The following is a 24,719-nucleotide window of genomic DNA, read 5'->3' as shown; positions in this document are numbered from 1 at the left end:
TACTTGTGGCGAAGTCATGTTGGGCAGGAAATCCAAACGTTCCACTATCATCCATCAACCTCATATATGGCTTATCATTTGAAACATGCAAGTAGTAGCAATTTGCCTCTTTCTCTAACTTTAACCTAGATAAATGTGCGCTATTATTAGGGGCATATCCAAGTGTTTGTGTGGAGTGTGGAAGCTGAAGTATTTGCGCGCTTTACTGCACGACATGAAGGTGCGATCACTTGCATGTTTTCCTGATAACAGCGAAAAGAACTTAAAATACACATTTTTGGTCATTTTTGGTCATAGATAAGAGTAATACATCATTAAAAACTGTAAAGTTTTATTTGTGTAAACTCACAATAACAAAACGTTTTTGCTTTCTGCCGTCTCCGTGAAGTGAAGCACGTCACAAAAATGTACCGAAACTCAGCGTATACTGACTCAGAAAACACTAGTTTATTAATAAATAATAATTTGTCTCCTCTTTTTTTTCTTTTTCTGACACATTCATAATAATTAGGCTGCTTTTGCCAGCGCTTTATGCGTGCGCTTGGGCTTAATAGGCTATATATTAAAGGCTTATTAGTTTAGTATTCTCCATTTATGTAATTAAATTAATACAAGCATGCGATTAGTCAAATAATGGCTTTAATAAACGACTACTAGTTGACTAGAAAAATCTTTAGTCGGGGGCAGCCCTAAACATTTTTGTCATAATTTACTCCTTATGTTGCTCTAATCATGTTTAACTTGTATGACCCAAATTTTTGGGGGGACGAAACAAAATTGAGACATTTCTCAGAATATCTTCTAAGTTCCACAGAAGAAAGTCATACAAGTTTGGAACAACATGAGAATTTTGGGTGAACTATCACTTAAATTCCATGTTCTTCATCTACAGATTACATTCAATATTAAGTATCAATGTTAAGTTTTCATAATGTCTAAAACTAAATAATTTGGACTAGTCTGTAGGTTATAGGTTATTAATAAGCAGTAAAGATATTTTGTCTAAATATATTTAAGAAATGGTAATAAAAGATCATGCCTAATATTTACTAAGGTTTTCTTAATGGTATCATCTGCTTGTTTTTATTCTTGTAGGCAGAGGCATGCAAGTCCATTGAGTATGCCATGAAGAAGTGTCCTAATGGGATGTACTCTGAGATCAAGTATGATGGGGAGCGTGTGCAGGTCCATAAGAATGGCGATCACTTTAGTTACTTCAGTCGAAGTCTCAAACCAGTACTTCCACACAAGGTCAGGACCTCCAGCAACTGTTAGCCATAATATATAATATAAAGGTGTATGTGTGTGTTTAAAATCAAAGATTTATTTTAAAAGTGTTTGATTTTTCTCCTGCAGGTTGCTCATTTTAAAGAGTTCATACCGCAGGCATTTCCTGGTGGCCATAGCATGATCCTTGATGCTGAAGTTCTTCTTATTGATACCCAGTCAAGCAAACCACTGCCATTTGGCACTCTTGGAGTACACAAGGTAAACCAGAGAGCAATGCTGTTTTAGTGTTCCTTAAGGCCCTGTTGCACATTGTACGATTTTGGGCAAAATTCATTTACAAAATTGGCATGCCAAGTTGGCCTCTTTTCCCTAACTATGACCACGTCTATATTCTCCTCTTTAGTTTTATTATTATTTATTTATTTTTCGCACATAAAAACCACAATTTCCAAAGTGATATACATGTCATACCCAAGTTTATTAGATCCATGTTGTACAGTGTGATTTGTAATGATCTTATAGGATTGCCGAAATCACACAGTCTGTTGCAGGCACAAAAGAATGTTTCACAAAAGAAATATATATATATATATATATATATGTGTGTGTGTGTGTGTGTGTGTGTGTGTGTGTGTGTGTGTATATATGTATGAAGACTTCAGATGCAAAAGCCTCTAAGTGCCATCTGAAATTTTATTCTAGAATGATAATTTTTATCAAGCCTGTATGTTTATGTTCAGTTATTTCACTTTTAATGGCAATGGAAATTACCTATTAATTGTCATTTAAGTGAAACTACTGAACCTAAATATACGAGCTTGATAAAAATGCTGATAGATAGATAGATAGATAGATAGATAGATAGATAGATAGATAGATAGATAGATAGATAGATAGATAGATAGATAGATAGATAGATAGATAGATAGATAGATAGATAGATAATGAACAGCATTTGTATGAAACAGAAATATTTCGTAACATTATAAATGTCTTTGCGGTCACCTTTGAGAAATTGAATGCATCCTTGCCGAATAAAAGTATTAATTGCTTAAACAACAACTTTTAAACGTTTATGAAGTCATCTGAACTAAGAGCATTGTTTTGTTTTTGTGTGTTTCCAGAAAGCAGCTTTCCAGGATGCTCAAGTGGGTCTGTTTGTGTTCGACTGCATTTATTTTAATGGTGTCAGTCTCATGGACAAGTGAGTTAACCTTAAGGAATACATTTATTTATCATTTATCTGAAAGTTATTTCAGGTTTTATAGGACCATAAAACATTTATATTAAAGGTTAATTGATATTTTCAATCTAAGACGTGAAAGATGTTGACGTGATGATGTTTTCCAGACCTCTCTGTGAAAGAAGAAAGTTTCTCCATGACAATATGGTGGAAGTTCCTAACAGGATTCTGTTCTCAGAAATGAAGCATGTCACGGTCAGTTCCTCAGTGTTATTGTATGTTTTTCTTTCTCTACCCATCTTGCATGTCCTCAATATTCTAGAATGTTTACAAACATGTGGGTAGGTCAAGTTAATTAGCGGTTGATGTTATAGTAAGACTTCAAGGTGGATGATTTTATGATGGCTAATGACATTGTGTTCCAACAGAGAGCTGCTGACCTGGCAGAAATGATCACACGTGTCATCAGAGAGGGACTGGAGGGGTTGGTTCTGAAGGATCTCAAGGTACAGCCTGGCTATGTTTCGAATGTAATACTAGCGTACTGCAAACTGCACAGTATGCTACCTCTTAAAGCACTTGAAATGGTTTGCTATAACCTTCATGTTGTACGTTTGAAGGCCACACCGAGACAAATCTGCTCCCGTCTGTTCCATTCTCACGGAAAGTTTGCATACAGTGCGTAGTATACATGTTGCAAAAATAGTATCAGGGCTCGACATTAAGCCTTGTCATGTGCTTGTCCTTCAGACAAGTCAGAGTAAAAAAAGTTGCTTGTCAGGATTTTTTTTTTTTGGTGTAAATATAATTTATTCTGAAGCCATATTCTTATCAGATCATTTCTTATCTGATAGAAATCAGCTTTGGCATTTAAATCTGCATATTTGTGATATTTAAACTTTAAACATGAAACATATCCACCAATAGGTGGCACCTGCCAAGTGACCATCTTAATGAGTGAGTCTTTGAGCCATTTGTTCAAATGGCTGATTCATTCAAGAATGTAATAAAATCTGAATCATTCTCGTATTTTGGTGATTCAGTTGTTTTATTTTTGTTACTGAAGTTTTAATCAGGCTACTTGTCCAGTCGGCCAAGTAAAATTCTCTTTCACTTGCCCCTTCAAAAAAATCCACTTGTCCCGGACAAGCGTTAATGTTGAGTGCTTCGTATATAGTATGATGAGCCCATGATCGTAATGCCCAAAACCCAAGGATTCTGACAGCTTATTGCTCTCAGGTCTGTGTGGGTCCTAACGCCCAAACACTATACTGCCAAAAAGTACCGTCATTCGGATGAGAAATTAAACCGAGGTCCTGATTCTCTGGTCATTGAAAATCCCAAAAAGAGTAGGGGTCTAACCATGGCATCCTGGACAAATTTTGTCCATTGGCCTCTGTCCATCATGGCCTCCTAATCATCCCCATATACTGTATACTGATTCCATATGTATAGCGCTTTGAGTACCCAGAAAATGTAACAAATTATTATTAATACATATGAGTTTGCTAGATCACTTCATGCTACATCTGGGCTTTATTGCTGTTTCAGGGGCATTATGAACCAGGAAAGCGTCACTGGTTGAAGGTGAAGAAAGACTATCTGAATGAAGGAGCAATGGCGGACACCGCTGACCTTGTGGTGCTTGGAGCTTTCTATGGCAAAGGCTCAAATGGTCAGTATCAGCAGTCCAATCCAAATGGTTTTAAACAATAATTGAACTTCAGAGATGCTAGTGTAGCACAATTTTGAAATATTATGTTTCTGTCTGCCACACAGGTGGAATTATGTCCAGTTTCCTCATGGGCTGCTATGACCCAGAATCCAGAAAGTGGTGCACTGTGACCAAGTGTTCAGGAGGCTATGATGACGCCACGTTAGCCAGACTGCAGAAGGAGTTGGACGTTATCAAAATAGGCAAGGTAAATCTCATGACTTACTCAGTAGATTTTATTCTTCCTATATTGCCATATCAGATTTATGAAAGTTGCATGATGTATGTTTCCTGTTTATCTCGCCATTAGGAGCCAAGCAAGATCCCAGGATGGTTGAAGATTGTCAAAAACTATTACCCAGATTTCATTATCCGTGATCCAGAAGTAAGACTGAGCCAATCCTCTTCCAAATACAACTAAAGAGATGCTTAATGTTAATGTGCTTGTAATGTGAAATGAGCTTGATGAGACCGTTAAAAGCCTGGTTACAGTGAGTATATGATTGGGAAAAACAGCAATGAAGGAACTTTATTAGCTTGTTATCTCTTTAACTCCGATGAATGTGTTAAATAGACCATGCAACACTCAAATGTTTAAGATGTTTGTACTGAACTGAAACTGTAGAAGTTTGTTTTGTGTGTATGACTGAGGAAGAATATATCCTGTTTGTTCATGCTTACAGAAAGCGCCAGTGTGGGAAATAACAGGAGCAGAGTTTTCCAAGTCAGAAATGCACACGGCGGATGGCATATCCATCCGCTTCCCACGGTGCACTCGAATGCGTGACGACAAGGACTGGAAGACAGCCACTAACCTTCAGCAGCTTAAGGTACCCTTGATTGTAAAATGAAATTTGCATATCTGTAAGCATTTTGAGATGCAATTAAGAATGTGCCATCAAGCGTCTCAAAAGATATGACGTGTGAATAATTTCAGAGCAAGCTTTTCCTGGCATGTACAAAATGACGAAAATATGTTCTCTTAAAATCAGCATGAAATGAAAATTTGCCTCATTCATTTTGTAAATGCATGATCTTAATGTGAATGACTCGGGTTTCTTTCTCTTTTTTTGACCTCAGAATGTTTAATCAAAGTCATAATTTGATCTTCCGGTGAACCAACAGATTTTTCTCAAGTGACGCGTGTCGGACTTCTCCAAACATTTTGTTTGCTTAAACCCCGCCCCTCCACAATCGGCTGCCATCACGCATTCAGATTTGAGTCCAACTTCCATTTCGTGACAATTGTTTTTGTTTTGTTTTGTGCAGGAGCTGTATCGAATCTCGAAGGAGAACTGTGATTTTGAGGTGACAGCTGGTCCGTCCAAAACTAGCAAAAATGACAAGAGCTCCTCAGGAGGCGAGAGTGGAGGAAGCTCTCCCTCGACATCTCATGGAGCTTCCACAGCTAACAAGCCCAGTAAGCGTTTGCCATGAAGAGATCCTGTTTGGTCTATAGCTGTCAAGTGTGTCATCTGCAAGTACCGTTAATAAAGCTCTTATGTTCTGTAATTGTTTCAACTGTTCAGAAAACGGTCATACTCCCAAAGCAAAGGCAGTGAAAACAGAATCATCCTCTCCCGCAGTTAAGAGGAAACTACCCACAGAGAAACAAGATGCTAAGAAGGTTTGTTATACACACACACATACACACACACACACACACACACACACACACACACACACACACACACACTACCGTTGAAAAGTTTGTGGTCGGTCTAATGCTCAAGTCTCCTTTTTTTTTTTTTACAAAAATACAGTAAAAACTGTAATATTGTGAAAAATTATCATTTAAAATAACTTTTCTTTTAAAATGTAATTTATTTCTGTGATCATTACTCCAGTTTTCAGTCACATGATCCTTCAGAAATCCTTCTAATATGCTGATTTGATGCTCAAGAAACATTTTTTTATTATTAATGTTGAGAACATTTGTGCTGCGTCAAAGAGTATAGAAGCCCAAGAGGCGAAACTCTGTTGTGTTATGGGTAACAGTCTGTAGATGGCGCTGCGGAGGCGCGTCCGCCATTATGGACTGAAAGCTGCTGAAATCGTTAGCGCCAGTCAATGGCAAAATCCATTTTAGTAGGTGTTTATAGTTCATGTGTGCACTTGTTAGATTGCACATCTTTTTTGTACCTTTCAGCCTGTAATAGGACATTCATAGATTGTTTTTTTCTTGCCATTGAAACGTTCACTGTGTGCACTTTCCCTGAAGATGTTGAAAAAACAAGTTGTTAATATTTTTGTGATATTCTATGTAAAATATTAACTGTCTTTAGAAATGTTCATTTATAATTTATAATTTTTTTCAAATCATATATATGGTGATGTTCACTAATTTCAAAATCAACATTGAATAGGCCTACATATCTTATTACTTATCTAATTACTGTGTGTCTGCCTATAGCCTAGCCTATATTATTTCATGAATTTCTGTTAGTCATATAACAAGGAAAATGCATAATAGAACATAATTAAAGCTGCAAGCAGCGATGAAAGGGCCCTCGCACCCGTGCCGCCGCCACCCGGTGGCTTTAGGAAGACAGAGCATGGTTGGACAATGTGCATTTAAGGAGGTATATATAGTAGTTGCTAGCAGGTTTAGTATGTTTTTAGCATGCTTAGTACACAATAGTTATGTGGTTAGTACTGCATTACTGTGTTAACCATGTCAGTTTCTGTTGCCAGTAGGTGGGGCTATGTCTATATCTGAATATCGCTATGTAGATGTGTTCAGTGCAGGACTTTTATCAAACATGTGGAGTTTGGGGCAGATTGAACATTGTATGCTTGAGTTACAACAACTTCCTTTAGCATTTCTAGCATGTTTTATGATGTTTCTAGCATATTACATATTAAAGGGTTAGTTCACCCAAAAATTTAAATTCTGTCAGTAATTACTCACCCTCATGTTGTTCCAACCGCGTAAGACCTTCGTTCATCTTCGGAACACAAATTAAGATATTTTTGATGAAATCTGAGCCATGTTTCACTCCTCCATAGGCTTCCAGTGTGACCGAAACTTGCTGGCCCAGAAAAGTTATTAAAGAGATCGTTAATATAGTCCAAGTGACTCCAGTGGCTCAATCTTAAGTATATCAAGTGACGAGAATACTTTTTGTGCGCAAAAACAAACAAAAATAACGACTTTATTCCACTATTCATTTCCTTCTCTCTGGATGTCTAGTTGGTTTGCGTAGTGTTTTTGCGCAGCGCGTCTGTGTCACACGTCACCACGTAGGCTCACTATTGGCCGACGCCGGTCATGTGTGTGTTGCGTGATGACGTGCAACACAGACGCGCAGCGCAAACACACTACGAGGCCCAGAGAGAAGGAAATGAAAAGTGGAATAAAGTCGTTATTTTTGTTTGTTTTTGCGCACAAAAAGTATTCTCGTCGCATGATAAACTTAATGTAGTGCCACTGTAGTTACTTGGACTATTTTAACGATGTTTTAATAACTATTCTGGGCCGGTGAGTTTCGGTCACACTGGAAGCCTATGGAGGAGTCAAAATTCTGTCAGATTTCATCAAAAATATCTTAATTTGTGTTCCGAAGATGAACGAAAGACTTACATGGTTGGAACAACATGAGGGTGAGTAATTACTGACAGAATTTTCATTTTTGGGTGAACTAACCCTTTAATTTTGGGGTAGATTGGACATTGAATGCCTGAGTTACAGCAAATTCATATTTAATTGCAGTAATAGGATGCTTTAACACTTAGCTAAGTATTTGATTGCATGTTTCTAGTATGTTGCTAACATGTTTAGCAGTTGGTGACACTTTTTTATATGTTATTAGGAGTCCAGAATAGTGTTAAACGTCACTTCCTGTTGCCAGCAGGCGGCGCTATGACTATATCTGAATATGAGCATGGACTTGTGTTCAGGAGATAGCTATTATCAAACGTGTGAAGTTTGGGGTAGATTGGACATTGTATGCCTAAGTTACAACAACTTCCTTTAGCATTTCTAGCATGCTTTAGAACTTAGCTATGTGTTGCTAGCATGTTTATTGCATGTTACATATTAAGTTTGGGGCAGATTGGACATTCCATGCCTGTGTTACAGCAAATTCATATTTAATTGCAGCAATAGCATGCTTTAGCACTTAGCTAAGTGTTTGCTAATATGTTTCTAGTATGTTGTTAGCATGTTTAGCACTTGCTGGCACTTTTTTATATGTTATCAGGAGTCCACAACAGTGTTTAACATGTCACTTCCTGTTGCCAGCAGGCGGTGCTATGACTGTAACTGAATGAGCATGGTCATGTGTTCAGGACAGAACGCTTATCAAAAGTGTGAAGTTTGGCGCAGATTGGACATTGCCTTCTTGAGTAACAACAACATCCTGTTTCATTGAATTAGCTAAGTATTGCTAGCATGTTTTAACATGTTTCTAGCATTTTTAGAAGTCAGTGGCATTTTTAACATGTTGCTAGAACGGCATCAACGTGTTAAACATGACACTTCCTGTTACCAGTAGGTGGCGCTATTACTATAACTGAATATTCTCATGTAGATGTGTTCAGGCCATGACTCTTATCAAACGTGTGAAGTCTGGGGCAGATTGGACATTCTGTGCCTGAGTTACAACAAATTTCTATTTAATTGCAGTAATAGCATGCTTTAGCACTTAGCTAAGTGTTTGCTAGCATGTTTTAGCATGTTTCTAGTATGTTGTTAGCATGTTTAGCACTTGCTGGCACTTTTTTATATGTTATCAGGAGTCCACAAGAGTGTTAAACATGTCACTTCCTGTTGCCAGCAGGTGGCGCTATGACTATAACTGAATATGAGCATGGTCATGTGTTCAGGACAGAACGCTTATCAAAAGTGTGAAGTTTGGGGCAGATTGGACATTCCATGCCTTAGTTACAGCAACTTCCTATTTATTTGCAGCAATAGCATGCTTTAGCACTTAGCTAAGTGTTTGCTAACATGTTTCTAGTATGTTGTTAGCATGTTTAGCACTTGCTGGCACTTTTTTATATGTTATCAGGAGTCCACAACAGTGTTTAACATGTCACTTCCTGTTGCCAGCAGGTGGCGCTATGACTGTAACTGAATATGAGCATGGTCATGTGTTCAGGACAGAACGCTTATCAAAAGTGTGAAGTTTGGCGCAGATTGGACATTGCCTTCTTGAGTAACAACAACATCCTGTTTCATTGAATTAGCATGCTTTAGCACTTAGCTAAGTATTGCTAGCATGTTTTAACATGTTTCTAGCATTTTTAGAAGTCAATGGCATTTTTAACATGTTGCTAGAACGGCATCAACGTGTTAAACATGACACTTCCTGTTACCAGTAGGTGGCGCTATTACTATAACTGAATATTCTCATGTAGATGTGTTCAGGCCATGACTCTTATCAAACGTGTGAAGTTTGGGGCAGATTGGACATTCCGTGCCTGAGTTACAGCAAATTCCTATTTAATTGCAGTAATAGCATGCTTTAGCACTTAGCTAAGTGTTTGCTAGCATGTTTTAGCATGTTTCTAGTAAGTTGTTAGCATGTTTAGCACTTGCTGGCACTTTTTTATATGTTATCAGGAGTCCACAAGAGTGTTAAACATGTCACTTCCTGTTGCCAGCAGGTGGCGCTATGACTGTAACTGAATATGAGCATGGTCATGTGTTCAGGACAGAACGCTTATCAAAAGTGTGAAGTTTGGGGCAGATTGGACATTCCATGCCTGAGTTACAGCAACTTCCTGTTTCATGGCGAAACATCAAAATTTGTCAGGCCGCCGAGGGCCCGCCCTTCGACGAAAACTCAAGATCTTCGCAATTTAACGTCGCAAAGGCCTTAAGATTACACTCACCAAATTTGAAGATGATCAGATTAAAACTGTAGGAGGAGTTCGTTAAAGTACGAGGCCTGAAAATGGCAAAAAGTGCACAAAAATCAGAGAGGAAGTTGAAAATGGCTGACTTCCTGTTGTGTTTAGAGCTATGCTCCAAGAGACTTTTTTGTAGGTATTAGGTCATTACACATATGTACCGAATTTCGTACACGTACGTGGAACACAGCGGGAGGCGCACTCTGTTGAACTTTTATAGGTGGCGCTATCGAGCCATTTTGCCCCGCCCAATTCTGAAACCTATATCAGATGTAAATTTTCGCCAGTTCTGACGCGTGTGCAAAGTTTCGTGAGTTTTCGAGCATGTTTAGGCCCTCAAAAATGCAATTAAATGCGGAGAAGAATAATAATAATAATAAATATAGCTGCGAGCAGCGATTGCGGGCCCAAGCCGGTGGCACCGCCACCCTGGTGCCTTTAGTTACACTAAAGCCACCGGGGTGGCGGTGTCACCGCCTTGGGCCCTCCATCGCTGCTCGCAGCTATATTTATATATATATATATATATATATATATATATATATATATATATATATATATATATATATATATATATATATGTGTGTATATATATATATATACATATATATATATATATATATATATATATATATATATATATATATATATATATATGTAACAAAAAAAATTTATATATACATTATATATATGTAACAAAAAAAAAATTATATATATATGGCGAGACGAGGAACGGGCAGAGAAGAGCGAACGTTTTTGGACATTCATCATATTGCATTGGTTTTCATTTCTTGTCCTCAAACCGAGCACTAATCTGTTTATTTTTAAGTCACACATTCTCCATTGATTAAAAAAGACAATCAAATGTATTTTTTAATGGTAGTATTATTTTATACAGAAATAAATTATTTATAATTCAGATGAGAATAAAGTTAGTGTTAATTAAAATTGTAAGGAAAACAAATATATTGATCTAAAATCTACTATCATTTGCTGCAAATAGGTTGACTATTTATATTTATTATTATATTTTATTACGGCTGTAATGAACCGGCTGCGATGTCAAGATTGCAATGCTGGAATGCACAGTGTGTGTGTGTGAGTGAGGCGTGGGCGCGATCGAACAGTGGAAACATAAAAACATAGGCTACTCCGTCGGTTTGTTCATACAGGACATCATTTAAACTGCACTGTGTTTACTTATATTTATGTACACTCGCAATAAAACACAACATTGTGCTTTTGTAAAAAAACATTCAAGCAATCCCACCCCCGAAATGGCGCTATTTTTTAAATGAAACTAAAATGCTCACGGCTGCATGGGCAATAACACGTCTACAGCGAGGAATGAGCAGAACAGAGTGAATGTTTTTTAGTTCATTCCTACTGGACGTCCGTATTTCACTTTCGCTCATCATATACTCACCCTCATGTTGTTTTAATCCTTTATGAATTTCTTTCTTCTGCTGAACAGAAAGGAAGATATTTAGGAGAATGTCAGTAACCAGACAGTTTCTGATCCCATTGACTTCCATAGTAGGAAAAAAATGTATACTATGGAAGTCAATGAGACCAGAAACTGTCTGGTTACTGACATTCTTCTAAATATCTTCCTTTCTGTTCAGCAGAAGAAAGAAATTAATAAAGGATTGAAACAACATGAGGGTGAGTATATGATGACAGAATTTTCAATTTAAAGTGGAGTATCCCCTTAAGTTAGCGATTTAAAAGCCCCCGCCGCGGTGTCACACATCGATTAACCATTGAGAAAAAATTCTCAGTCACATCGCTATTATATTTATATATAAATACAATATACAATGGGCCTACTTGATTTTGAACACAAGAGGGCAGTATAGCCCTATGTATGACTTTTTTTTTAACTAAATAGCGCATTCTGGCTGATTTTAAACTTGTACATAATTCTTGAATTGAAAAAAACTGAATAAACCCAAAACTAGTTCTGTTTCGGTTTAGTTCTGATATTTGTATAATTTTATATAAAAATAAATGGTGTATAATTAAATTTTAAGAAGATATGAGATGTTTTCTGATTCCTTTTTTGACATTATTTTAATCCCTCGCCATGTCAAAACCGTTTGAAATATTTAATATCCGTTCACAATTTAGCATCTTTAATGTATTTTCATCGTGTTAAAAAAGTTTGGTGTGAATAAAAAAAAAACACTTAGCAGGAGTGGGTAAAAAGCAGAGGCTGAATTTGCAAATAAATCCACATTCAAACCAAAATATCTGACTTCCTATTGGTCGAAGCTAATAACTGTATATTAGAAAGTTGTCCGGCTCGATGAGACCAATGTACGTACTGATTTTTGTAACTGTGGATAAAACTAACCCCCCCACTTTTGTCAAAAGCATTTTGAAAGTGACACACTTCCTGCTGCCAGTTGGTGGCGCTATAACTTTGACTCACAATAGTTACATCCATCTGATCGGCCTCTTACCACGAACACACTGGTGAAGTTTCATCAAGATCAGTTAATGTATGCAAAAGTTATACCACTTCGTGTTTCTCTTTTCTCGCCATAAATTCGTTTCCTCGCCACGGCCAAACCGTTCGAGATATCAAAAATCCGTCCGCAATTTAGAATCCTCAATGTCTTGACTTCATGCACACCGAGTTTGGTGGGGATTGGATGAATTCTCTAGGAGGAGTACTTCGCATTCCACAGCAAGCATTTTCCAAACAACCCATAATAGCCAACTTCCTGTTGGGCTGGCGTAAAACTTGACCGGGGGAAAGTTGTTCGGCCCGATGAGATCTATATGTGTACCGAGTTTCATATTAATTAATGCAAGCGTGTTTGATCTATGGACCAAGTTTTGGGACCCCGTTCAAGAGGGCGCTGTTGAGCGTCTCTGATGGCAGGGGGTTCTGACTTGTGTGCAAAGTTTCAAGAGTTTTTGAGCACGTTAAGGACCCCAAAAGCCCCTGAAACCTTGATTAACAATATAAAAGCAATAGTCGAATCCCCCCCTCCCCTCACACACACAGAGACACAGAGAGAGGGAGAGAAAATTCTTCAGAAAATCCACATTCAAACCAAAATATCTCTCTTCCTGTTGGTCAGAGATAGTTCATGTATATTAGAAAGTTGTCCGTCTTGATGAGAACAATACACATACCAAGTTTTGTTGCTGTTGATAAAACTAACCCCCCCACTTATGACTAAAGGTGGCGCTACTGAGCCCCTCACCACGCCCGTTTCTGAAACTTTGCACATGTCTACGGGCTAATAAATGTGATGTGTCTGTCGAGTTTCATCCAATTTCAAGTATGTTAAGAGTCTCAAAAGCATCAAAAAAGAATATTAAAGTTTGAAGCGTTGCCATGGCAACAGTATTAAAGATATCAAAAATCCTTTCACAGGTCTACATCTGCCGTGTGTTTACATTATACACATAAAGTTTGAAGCAAATCGGGTAAAAATAAGAGGGTGATTTCAAAGCATTTTGAAAGGGACACACTTCCTGCTGCCAGTTGGTGGCGCTATAACTTTGACTCACAATAGTCACATCCATGTGATCGGCCTCTTACAACGAACACACTGCTGAAGTTTAATCAAGATCAGTTAATGTATGCAGAAGTTATAACACACTTCCTGTTTCCATTATTCGCCATAAATTCGTGTCCTCGCCACAGCCAAACCGTTCGAGATATCAAAAATCCGTCCGCAATTTAGCATCCTCAATGTCTTGACTTCATGCTGACTGAGTTTGGAGGGGACACGGTGAATTTTCTAGGAGGAGTACTTCGCATTCCACAGGAAGCGTTTTCCAAACAACCAATAATAGCCGACTTCCTGTTGGGCTGGCGTAAAACTTGACCAGGGGAAAGTTGTTCGGCCCGATGAGATCTATATGTGTACCGAGTTTCATATTAATTCATGCAAGCGTGTTTGATCTATGGACCAAGTTTTGGGACCCCGTTCAAGGGGGCGCTGTTGAGCCCCCCTGCCACGCCCGGGTACCAGCTTCAGCCTGTCCCTGATGGCAGGGGGTTCTGACTTGTGTGCAAAGTTTCAAGAGTTTTTGAGCACGTTAAGGACCCCAAAAGCCCCTGAAACCTTGATTAACAATATAAAAGCAATAGTCAAATTCCCCCCTCCCCTCTCACACACAGAGACACAGAGAGAGGGAGAGAAAATTCTTCAGAAAATCCACATTCAAACCAAAATATCTCTCTTCCTGTTGGTTGGAGGTAGTTAATGTCAATTAGAAAGTTGTCCGTCTTGATGAGAACAATACACATACCAAGTTTTGTTGCTGTTGATAAAACTAACCCCCCCCCCACTTATGACTAAAGGTGGCGCTACTGAGCCCCTCACCACGCCCGTTTCTGAAACTTTGCACATGTCTACTGGCTAATAAATGTGATGTGTCTGTCGAGTTTCATGCAATTTCAAGTATGTTAAGAGTCTCAAAAGCATCAAAAAAGAATATTAAAGTTTGAAGCGTTGCCATGGCAACATTATTAAAGATATCAAAAATCCTTTCACAGGTCTACATCTGCCGTGTGTTTACATTATACACATAAAGTTTGAAGCAAATTGGGTAAAAATAAGAGGGTGATTTTAAAGCATTTTGAAAGGGACACACTTCCTGCTGCCAGTTGGTGGCGCTTTAACTTAGACTCACAGTAGTCACATCCATGTGATCGGCCTCTTACAACGAACACACTGCTGAAGTTTCATCAAGATCAGTTAATGTATGCAGAAGTTATAACACACTTCCTGTTTCCATTATTCGCCATAAATTCGTGTCCTCGCCACGGCCAAACCGTTCGAGATATCAAAAATCCGTCCGCAATTTAGCATCCTCAATGTCTTGACTTCATGCTGACTGAGTTTGGAGGCGATTGGATGAATTCCCTAGGAGGAGTACATTAAATTCCACAGCATGCGTTTCCAAACATCCCATAATAGCCAACTTCCTGTTGGGCTGGCGTAAAACTTAGAGCACGAAAGTTGTTCGGCCCGATGAGATCTATATGTGTTCCGAGTTTCATATTATTACATGCAAGTGTGTTTGATTTATGGACAAGTGTTCGGATTCCGTACCAGGGGGCGCTGTTGAGCCCCCCTGCCACGCCCGGGTACCAGCTTCAGCCCGGCCCTAATGGCCGCGGGTTCTGACATGCGTGCAAAGTTTCATGAGTTTTTGAGCACGTTAAAGGCCCCAAAAGCCCCCGAACCCTTGAAGAACAATAATAATAATAATAATAAATATAGCTGCGAGCAGCGATTGCGGGCCCAAGCCGGTGGCACCGCCACCCCGGTGCCTTTAGTTACCTAAAGGCACCGGGGATGGCGGTGCCACCGGCTTTGGCCCTCCATCGCTGCTCGCAGCTATATTTATATATATATATATATATATATATATATATACACACACACACACACATATATATATTTTATTTTGCGATGTATATTTATATATTTTTTTTGCGATGTATTTGGATGCTAAACTATTCTTTATTATAGGCTTTGTACTTCACTCGTGTTCCAATATCGATGGAAAAAATCATCCTCTTCACGCGCGCAAAAATGTGCTTGGAAACATCACAGTGGAGCTCTGCTTACTGTGAATGGTACAGATTGTACTACTGACTATTTAAACAGAGCAGTGTAATTCGTTTATGTTAGGTTGACTATTTTTATTATTATATTGTATTAGGGCTATAATGATTGTCAAGATTGCAATTCTGGAATGTGTGTGTGACGCGGTTGCGGTTGAACAGTGGACACAAAAACATAAATAAAATGTTTTAGTTAATTCCTACATCCATAGGAATACATTGAAAATGCTCGCTCTACTCCGCACCATTATCAATGTCTGTGCGGACGTCTGTATTTTACTAGTATATAGTATACTATAGTTAGCGATTTAAAAGCCCTCAGCGGTGTCACATGTCGATTAACCGGTGGGAAAATTTTTATCACAGTCACATCCCTAATATATTTATATATAAATACAATAGGCCTACCTGAAAGAGAATTTTACTTGCCCGACCAAAGTATAGCCTGATTAGAACGTCAATAACAAAAAAATAACTTATCAATTTATTAATAAGTTATTAATAACTTAATCACTAAAACGAGAGATTATTCTAATTTCATTACATTCATTTTAAGTTGCAATCAGCAGTTAATAATAAATGTATTACTGATCAATGGTAACAAGGTTGCACTGCTGAGGCTCATGCTGCTTCTCCAGGAGAATTGTAAATAAATGAGCGCAGCACACAAAAAAGCAACCCAGTTAACAACATACTGACTATAAAAATTACAAATATGGAGTTTTTATATATTTTATAACATATGATAGAGTTAAGCAACCTCACTTGACGAGTAGGCAACTATTTCCTGAATACAATCACAATTGAAACTGTGACATTGATTTCATACAACAGGTTAATAAACAGTTACAATTAAGTCACTTACATTTTAGATGCAATATTGACTGTTTTTGTTCTGTTTCAGCAGCAAAAATAGTTAAACAAAGATCACAGCAACTTGTTTTCTCATTACTGAATGATTCAGCATTTTGAAACGAATCGCTTGACTCAAAGATTCAATGGTCAATCCATAAACATCTGTCTCAATCATGAATGACTCAGTCATTGGAATGAATCGTTTGAACGAATGAATCAATGACTCGCTCATTAAGATGGTCGCCTGGCGACACCTAATGGCGGTTTAGTGTTATGTTTAAAAGTATCATTCTTTCCAACGTGCACCATTATCAATGTCCGTGCGGACGTCCGTTTTTTTACTTTCACTTTTATATTAGCGATTTAAAAGCACCCGCTCGTGTCACACGTCGCTTAACCGATGGGAAAATATCCTCACAGTCATATACCTAATAAATTTATATTTAAATACAATAGGCCTACCTAGTAAAACGTTTTATATACTATTTTGATATCCTTTTGGACACAAGAGGGCAGTATAGCCCTATGTTTGCTTTTTTGTTGAAACAAATAGCACTAAATAGCCTGTTTTTAACTTTTTCATACTTCTTGAATTGCAAAAACAGAATAAAATAGGTTTAGTTCTAATATTTGTATAATTTTATATAAAAATAAATGGTGTATAATTAAATTTTAAGAATATATGAGATGTTTTCTGATTCCTTTTTTGACATTATTTTAATCCCTCGCCATGTCAAAACCGTTTGAGATATTCAATATCCGTTCTCAATTTAGCATATTTAATGTATTTTCATCATGTTGAAAAAGTTTGGTGTGAATAAAAAAAAAAACACTTAGCAGGAGTGGGTAAAAAGCAGAGGCTGAATTTGCAAATAAATCCACATTCAAACCAAAATATCTGACTTCCTGTTGGTCCAAGCTAATGACTGCAAATTAGAAAGTTGTCCAGCTCGATGAGACCAATATACTTACTGATTTTTGTAATTGTGGGTAAACCTAACCCCCCCACTTTTGTCAAAAACATTTTGAAAGTGACACACTTCCTGCTGCCAGTTGGTGGCGCTATAACTTTGACTCACAATAGTTACATCCATCTGATCGGCCTCTTACCACGAACACACTGCTGAAGTTTCATCAAGATCAGTTAATGTATGCTGAAGTTATACCACTTCGTGTTTCTCTTTTCTCGCAATAAATGCATTTCCTCACCACGACCAAAGCGTTCGAGATATCAAAAATCCGTCCGCAATTTAGCATCCTCAATGTCTTGACTTCATGCACACCGAGTTTGGTGGCGATTTAATTAATTCTCTAGGAGAAGTGTTTCAAATTCCACAGCAAGCGTTCTCCAAACAACCCATAATTGCCGACTTCCTGTTGGGCTGGTGTAAAACTTAGAGCACGAAAGTTGTTCGGCCCGATGTGATCTATATGTGTACCGAGTTTCATATCATTACATGCAAGTGTGTTTGATTTATGGACAAGTGTTTGGATCCCGTTCCAGGGGGCGCTGTTGAGCCCCCCTGCCACGCCCGGGTACCAGCTTCAGCCCGGCCCTGATGGCCGCAGGTTCTGACCTGTGTGCAAAGTTTCAAGAGTTTTCGAGCACGTTAAGGGCCCCAAAAGCCCCTGAAACCTTGAAACACACTGAAATCAATTGGAAATTCCCTCCCACCCCTCACACACACAGAGACAGAGAGAGAGAGAGAGAGAAAATTCTCCAAAAAATCACATTCAAACCAAAATATCTGACTTCCTGTTGCTCTCAGCTAATAAGTGTGAATTAGAAAGTTGTCCGGTTTAATGAGAACAATATACATAGCGAGTTTAGTGACTCTATGTAAAACTAAGCCCCCATTTTTGACTAAAGGTGGCGCTACTGAGCCCCTCACCACGCCCGTTTCTGAAACTTTGCACATGTCTACTGGCTAATAAATGTGATGTGTCTGTCGAGTTTCATGCAATTTCAAGTATGTTAAGAGTCTCAAAAGCATCAAAAAAGAATATTAAAGTTTGATGCGTTGCCACGGCAACAGTATCTAAGATATCAATAAACCTTTCACAGGTCTACATCTGCCGTGTGTCCACATTATTCACATAAAGTTTGAAGCAAATCGGGTTAAAATAAGAGGGTGATTTCAAAGCATTTTGAAAGTGACACACTTCCTGCTGCCAGTTGGTGGCGCTATAACTTTGACTCACAATAGTCACATCAATGTGATCAGCCTCTGAGCAAGAACACTCTGCTGAAGTTTTATCAAGATCAGTCAATGTATGCAGAAGTTATAATACACTTCCTGTGTCCCATTATTCGCCATAAATTCGTTTCCTCGCCACAGCCAAACCGTTCGAGATATCAAAAATCCCCTGGCAATTTTTCATCCTCAATGTCTTGACTTCATGCACACCGAGTTTGGTGCTGACCGGGTGAATTCCCTAAGAGAAGTGTTTCAAATTCCTAAGCATGCATTTCCAAACAACCCTAAATAGTCGACTTCCTGTTGGGCTGGCGTAAAACTTAGAGCATGAAAGTTGTTCGGCCCGATGAGATCTATATGTGTTCCGAGTTTCATATTATTACATGCAAGCGTGTTTGATTTATGGACCAAGTTTTCGGACCCCGTTCCAGGGGGCGCTGTTGAGCCTCCCTGCCACGCCCGGGTACCAGCTTCAGCCCGGCCCTGATGGCCGCGGGTTCTGACTCGTGTGCAAAGTTTCAAGAGTTTTTGAGCATGTTAAGAGCCCCAAAAATGCCTGAATAGTCGTAAGAAAAATAATAATAAATATAGCTGCGAGCAGCGATTACAGGCCCAAGCCGGTGGCACCGCAACCCCGGTGCCTTTAGTTACCTAAAGGCACCGGGGTGGCGGTACCGCCGGCTTTGGCCCTCCATCGCTGCTCGCAGCTATATTTATATATATATATATATATATATATATATATATATATATATATATATATATACATACATACACACACATACATATATATATATATATATATATATATATATATATATATATATATATATATATATATATATATATATATATATATATATTATTGTTCAAAAGTTTGGGGTCAGTAAGATTTTTTATGTTTTTAGGAGAAGTCTCTTCTGCTCACCAAGGCTGCATTTATTGATTAAAAATACAAACAAAAACAGTAATATTGTGAAATATTATTCCAATTTAAAACAGCTGTTTTCAATTTTAAAATATTTTACATAGTAATTAATTTCTGTGATCAAAGTTGAGTTTTCAGCATCATTACTCCAGTCTTCAGTGTCACATGATCCTTCAGAAATCATACTAATATGATGATTGATGCTCAATAAATATTCATTATTATTTTCAATGTTGAAAACAGTTGTGTACAGATTTTTTTTTTTTTCAAAATGCTTTGATGAATGTAAAGTTCAAAAGAACAGCATATATTTCAAATATATATATTTTTAACATTATAAATGTCTTTACTGTAACTGTTGATCAGTTTAACTCATCCTTCATAAATAAAAGTACTGATTTATTTTATTTCTTTCCCCCAAAAATAAAATTGTAATTATTACTAACCCCAAACTTTTGAGCGGTAGTGTTTAACGTTACAAAAGCTTTAGATTTCAGATAAATGCTGTTCTTTTGAACTTTCTATTCATCAAAGACTGTACACAACTGTTTTCGACATTTAAAATAATAATGAATGTTTCTTGAGTATCAATCATCATATTAGAATAATTTCTGAAGGATCATGTGACAGTGACGACTGGAGTAATGATGCTCAAAACTCAGCTTTGATCACAGGAATAAATAACAGTTTAAAATATATTAAAATAGAAAGCAGCTGTTTTAAATTGGAATACTATTTTACAATATTACTGTTTTTGTTTGTATTTTTAATCAAATAAATGCAGCCTTGGTGAGCAGAAGAAACTTCTCTGTTATGTGCGCGCCACAGACTGCACGCACGTCCGCTTAGAGTTCCGCCTTTTGCCTTCCGTCAATATTACGTTATTAGAAAAATATTTTTTTAGAGAATCGATTTTTTGACATTTGTGAATCGATTCAGAATCGTCCACGTCCGCATCGCGATGCATCTAAGAATCAATTTTTTCTCCCACCCCTAGATTTCATACAACAGGTTAATAAACAGTTACAATTAAGTCACTTACATTTTAGATGCAATGTTGACTGTTTTTGTTCTGTTTCAGCAGCGAAAATAGTTAAACAAAGATCACGGCAGAACCATCACGCATCACGTGTTTTCTCATAACTGAACGATTCAGCATTTTTAACGAATCGGTTGACTCAAAGATTGAATGATCAATCCATAAACATCTGTCTTAATCATGATCGACTCATTCGAACGAATCGTTTGAACGAATGAATCAATGACTCGCTTATTAAGATGGATGCCTGGCGACACCTAATGGCGGTTTAGTGTTGTTTAAAAGCATCATTCTTTCCCACATGTGTGTGATTTGTGTGTGCAACATTATCATTATTTTTCTTTCACTATTATATTAGCGATTTAAAAGCACCCACTCGTGTCACACGTCGATTAACCGGTGGGAAAATATCCTCAGACACATACCTAATAAATGTATATTTAAATACAATATTGGCCTACCTGGTAAAAAGTTTTATATACTATTTTGATGTCCTTTTGGACACAAGAGGGCAGTATAGCCCTATGTTTGCTTTTTTGTTGAACCAAATAGCACTAAATAGCCTGTTTTTAACCTTTTCATTCTTCTTGAATTGCAAAAACAGAATAAAATGGGTTTAGTTGTGATATTTGTATACTTTTATATAGAAATAAATGGTATATAATTACATTTTTAGAAGATTTTTACTTTAAATATGCTAAATTGTGAATGGATAATAAATATCTCAAACGGTTTTGCTATGGCGAGGGATCAATGTAGTTTCATCATGTTGAAAAAGTTTGGTACGAATAAAATAAATAGTTTAAGAGGAGTGGCTAAAAATTCAGAGGCTGATTTTGCAAAAAAATTCACATTCAGACCAAAATATCTGACTTCCTGATGGCCAGAGCTATTGAATGTAAATTAGAAAGTTGTCCGGCTTGATGAGAACAATATAGAAACTATTTTTTCTTTACTGTAGTTAAAAGTAACCCCCCCACTTTTGTCAAAAGCATGTTGAAAGTGACACACTTCCTGCTGCCAGTTGGTGGCGCTATAACTTTGACTCACAATAGCTACATCCATCTGATCGGCCTCCTACCACGAACACACTGCTGAAGTTTCATCAAGATCAGTTAATGTATGCAGAAGTTATTCCACTTCCGTGTTTCTCTTTTCTCGCCATAAATTCGATTCCTCGCCACAGCCAAACCGTTCGAGATATCAAAAATCCGTCCGCAATTTAGCATCCTCAAAGTCTTGACTACATGCACACCGAGTTTGAAGGGGACACGGTGAATTTTCTAGGAGGAGTATTTCACATTCCACAGCAAGCGTTTTCCAAACAACCCATAATAGCCGACTTCCTGTTGGGCTGGCGTAAAACTTGACCGGGGTAAAGTTGTTCGGCCCGATGAGATCTATATGTGTACCGAGTTTCATATTAATTCATGCGAGCGTGTTTGATATATGGATCAAGTTTTAGAACCCCGTTCAAGGGGGCACTGTTGAGCCCCCCAGCCACGCCCGGGTACCAGCTTCAGCCCGGCCCTGATGTCCGTGGGTTCTGACCTGTGTGCAAAGTTTCAAGAGTTTTTGAGCACGTTAAGGACCCCAAAAGCCCCTGAAACCTTGATTAACAATATAAAAGCAATAGTCAAATCCCCCCCTCCCCTCACACACACACAGACACAGAGAGAGGGAGAGAAAATTCTTCAGAAAATCCACATTCAAACCAAAATATCTCTCTTCCTGTTGGTCGGAGATGGTTCATGTAAATTAGAAAGTTGTCCGGCTTGATGAGAACAATATACATAACGATTTTTGTGACTCTACTTAAAACTAAGCCCCCATTTTTGACTAAAGGTGGCGCTACTGAGCCCCTCACCACGCCCGTTTCTGAAACTTTGCACATGTCTACCGGCTAATAAATGTGATGTGTCTGTCGAGTTTCATCCAATTTCAAGTATGTTAAGAGTCTCAAAAGCATCTGAAAAGAATATTAAAGTTTGATGCGTTGCCACGGCAACAGTATTTAAGATATCAATAAACCTTTCACAGGTCTACATCTGCCGTGTGTTTACATTATACACATAAAGTTTGAAGCAAATCGGGTAAAAATAAGAGGGTGATTTCAAAGCATTTTGAAAGTGACACACTTCCTGCTGCCAGTTGGTGGCGCTATAACTTTGACTCACAATAGTCACATCCATGTGATCGGCCTCTTACAACGAACACACTGCGGAAGTTTCATCAAGATCAGTTAATGTATGCAGAAGTTATAACACACTTCCTGTTTATCTTTTCTCGCTATAAATTCGTTTCATCGCCACGGCCAAACCGTTCGAGATATCAAAAATCCATCCGCAATTTAGCATCCTCAATGTCTTGACTTCATGCTGACCGAGTTTGGTGTGGATCGGATCAATTCCCTAGGAGGAGTACATTAAATTCCACAGCATGCGTTTTTCAAACAACCCATAATAGCTGACTTCCTGTTGGGCAGAGCTAATAACTTAGAGTGCGAAAGTTGTTCGGCCCGAGGAGATCTATATGTGTACCGAGTTTCATACTAATACGTTCTTGTATGTGTCCAAGATTTAAGATTGTTTTCTAGGGGGCGCTGTTGAGCCCCCCTGCCACGCCCGGGTACCAGCTTCAGCCCGGCCCTAATGGCCGCACGTTCTGACCTGCGTGCAAAGTTTCATGAGTTTTTGAGCACGTTAAAGGCCCCAAAAGCCCCCGAACCCTTGAAGAACAATAATAATAATAATAATCCTAACGAAAACAATAGGGCCTTCGCCCCTTCAGGGCTTGGGCCCTAATAATAATAATCCTAACGAAAACAATAGGGCCTTCGCCCTTTCAGGGCTTGGGCCCTAATTAAAGCTGCAAGCAGCGATGAAAAGGGCCCTCGCACCCCTGCCGCCGCCACCCGGCGCCTTTAGGAAAGGCCTTAAGATTACACTCACCAAATTTGAAGAGGATCAGATCAAAACTGTAGGAGGAGTTCGTTAAAGTACAACATCAGGAAATTACGAAAAATGCCCAAAATCTAGGAGGAAGTTCAAAATAGCTCACTTCCTGTTGTGTTTAGGGCTATGCTCCAAGAGACTTTTCTGTAGGTATTGGGTCAATACATGTATGCACCAAATTTCATACCTGTACGTGAAACCAGGAGCCGGGGCAAAATGTGGGGGCAATAATTTACCGAATTTGCCCCCCCCCCCCCCAATTCTGAAAACCATATCACACGTAAATTTTCACCACTTCTGAAGCGTGTGCAAAGTTTCATGATTTTTCGAGCATGTTTTGTATTTGCCACACTTCCTGCAACCAGCAGGTGGCGCTATTGCTATAACCAAATATGAGCATGGTCATGTGTTCAGGACAGGACTCTTATCAAACATGTGAAGTTTGGGACAGATTGGAAATTGTATGCCTGAGTTACTGCAGGCTGTCTGTGGTTGCCTAGCAACATCGGAACTGCAAGCAACATTAATATTGAACTTATCTGATCATGCATATATCACCAGAAGGCCGAAATTGGGTGAACATTTGTCAGGCCGCCGAGGGCACACCCTTCGACGAAAACTCTAGATCTTCGCAATTTAACGTCACAACGGCCTTAAGATTACACTCACCAAATTTGAAGAGGATCAGATCAAATCTGTAGGAGGAGTTCGTTAAAGTACAACATCAGGAAATTACGAAAAATGCCCAAAATCTAGGAGGAAGTTCAAAACAGCTCACTTCCTGTTGTGTTTAGGGCTATGCTCCAAGAGACTTTTCTGTAGGTATTGGGTCATTACATGTATGTACCAAATTTCATACCTGTACGTGAAACCAGGAGCCGGGGCAAAATGTGGGGGCAATAATTTACCGAATTTGCCCCCCCCAATTCTGAAAACCATATCACACGTAAATTTTCACCACTTCTGAAGCGTGTGCAAAGTTTCATGAGTTTTCGAGCATGTTTAGGCCCTCTAAAAAGCGATTCATTTTGGAGAAGAAGAAGAAGAAGAATAATTAAAGCTGCAAGCAGCGATGAAAGGGCCCTCGCACCCGTGCCGCCGCCACCCGGTGGCTTTAGGAAGACAGAGCATGGTTGGACAATGTGCATTTAAGGAGGTATATA

General features: G+C 38.5%; 1 protein-coding gene across 1 annotated transcript in view; it reads left to right on the top strand.

Moving 5' to 3' along the window:
• The window catches only part of lig3 (ligase III, DNA, ATP-dependent), a 55,189-nt gene that overhangs the window by 8,255 nt on the left and 22,215 nt on the right, over nt 1–24,719 (top strand). Inside the window, exons 9-19 of the mRNA XM_084415428.1 lie at nt 1,096–1,251; nt 1,357–1,488; nt 2,355–2,434; nt 2,581–2,668; nt 2,842–2,919; nt 3,965–4,088; nt 4,193–4,335; nt 4,438–4,512; nt 4,811–4,957; nt 5,397–5,547; nt 5,657–5,754. Of these exons, the coding sequence (XP_084271554.1) occupies nt 1,096–1,251; nt 1,357–1,488; nt 2,355–2,434; nt 2,581–2,668; nt 2,842–2,919; nt 3,965–4,088; nt 4,193–4,335; nt 4,438–4,512; nt 4,811–4,957; nt 5,397–5,547; nt 5,657–5,754 (1,272 nt within the window). The remainder of the gene's footprint in view (nt 1–1,095; nt 1,252–1,356; nt 1,489–2,354; nt 2,435–2,580; nt 2,669–2,841; nt 2,920–3,964; nt 4,089–4,192; nt 4,336–4,437; nt 4,513–4,810; nt 4,958–5,396; nt 5,548–5,656; nt 5,755–24,719) is intronic.

The sequence above is a fragment of the Rutilus rutilus genome, assembly GCF_951802725.1.
Source record: "Rutilus rutilus genome assembly, chromosome: 7".
Taxonomy (NCBI): domain Eukaryota; kingdom Metazoa; phylum Chordata; class Actinopteri; order Cypriniformes; family Leuciscidae; genus Rutilus; species Rutilus rutilus.
This window is presented reverse-complemented; position numbering and strand designations above follow the sequence as displayed.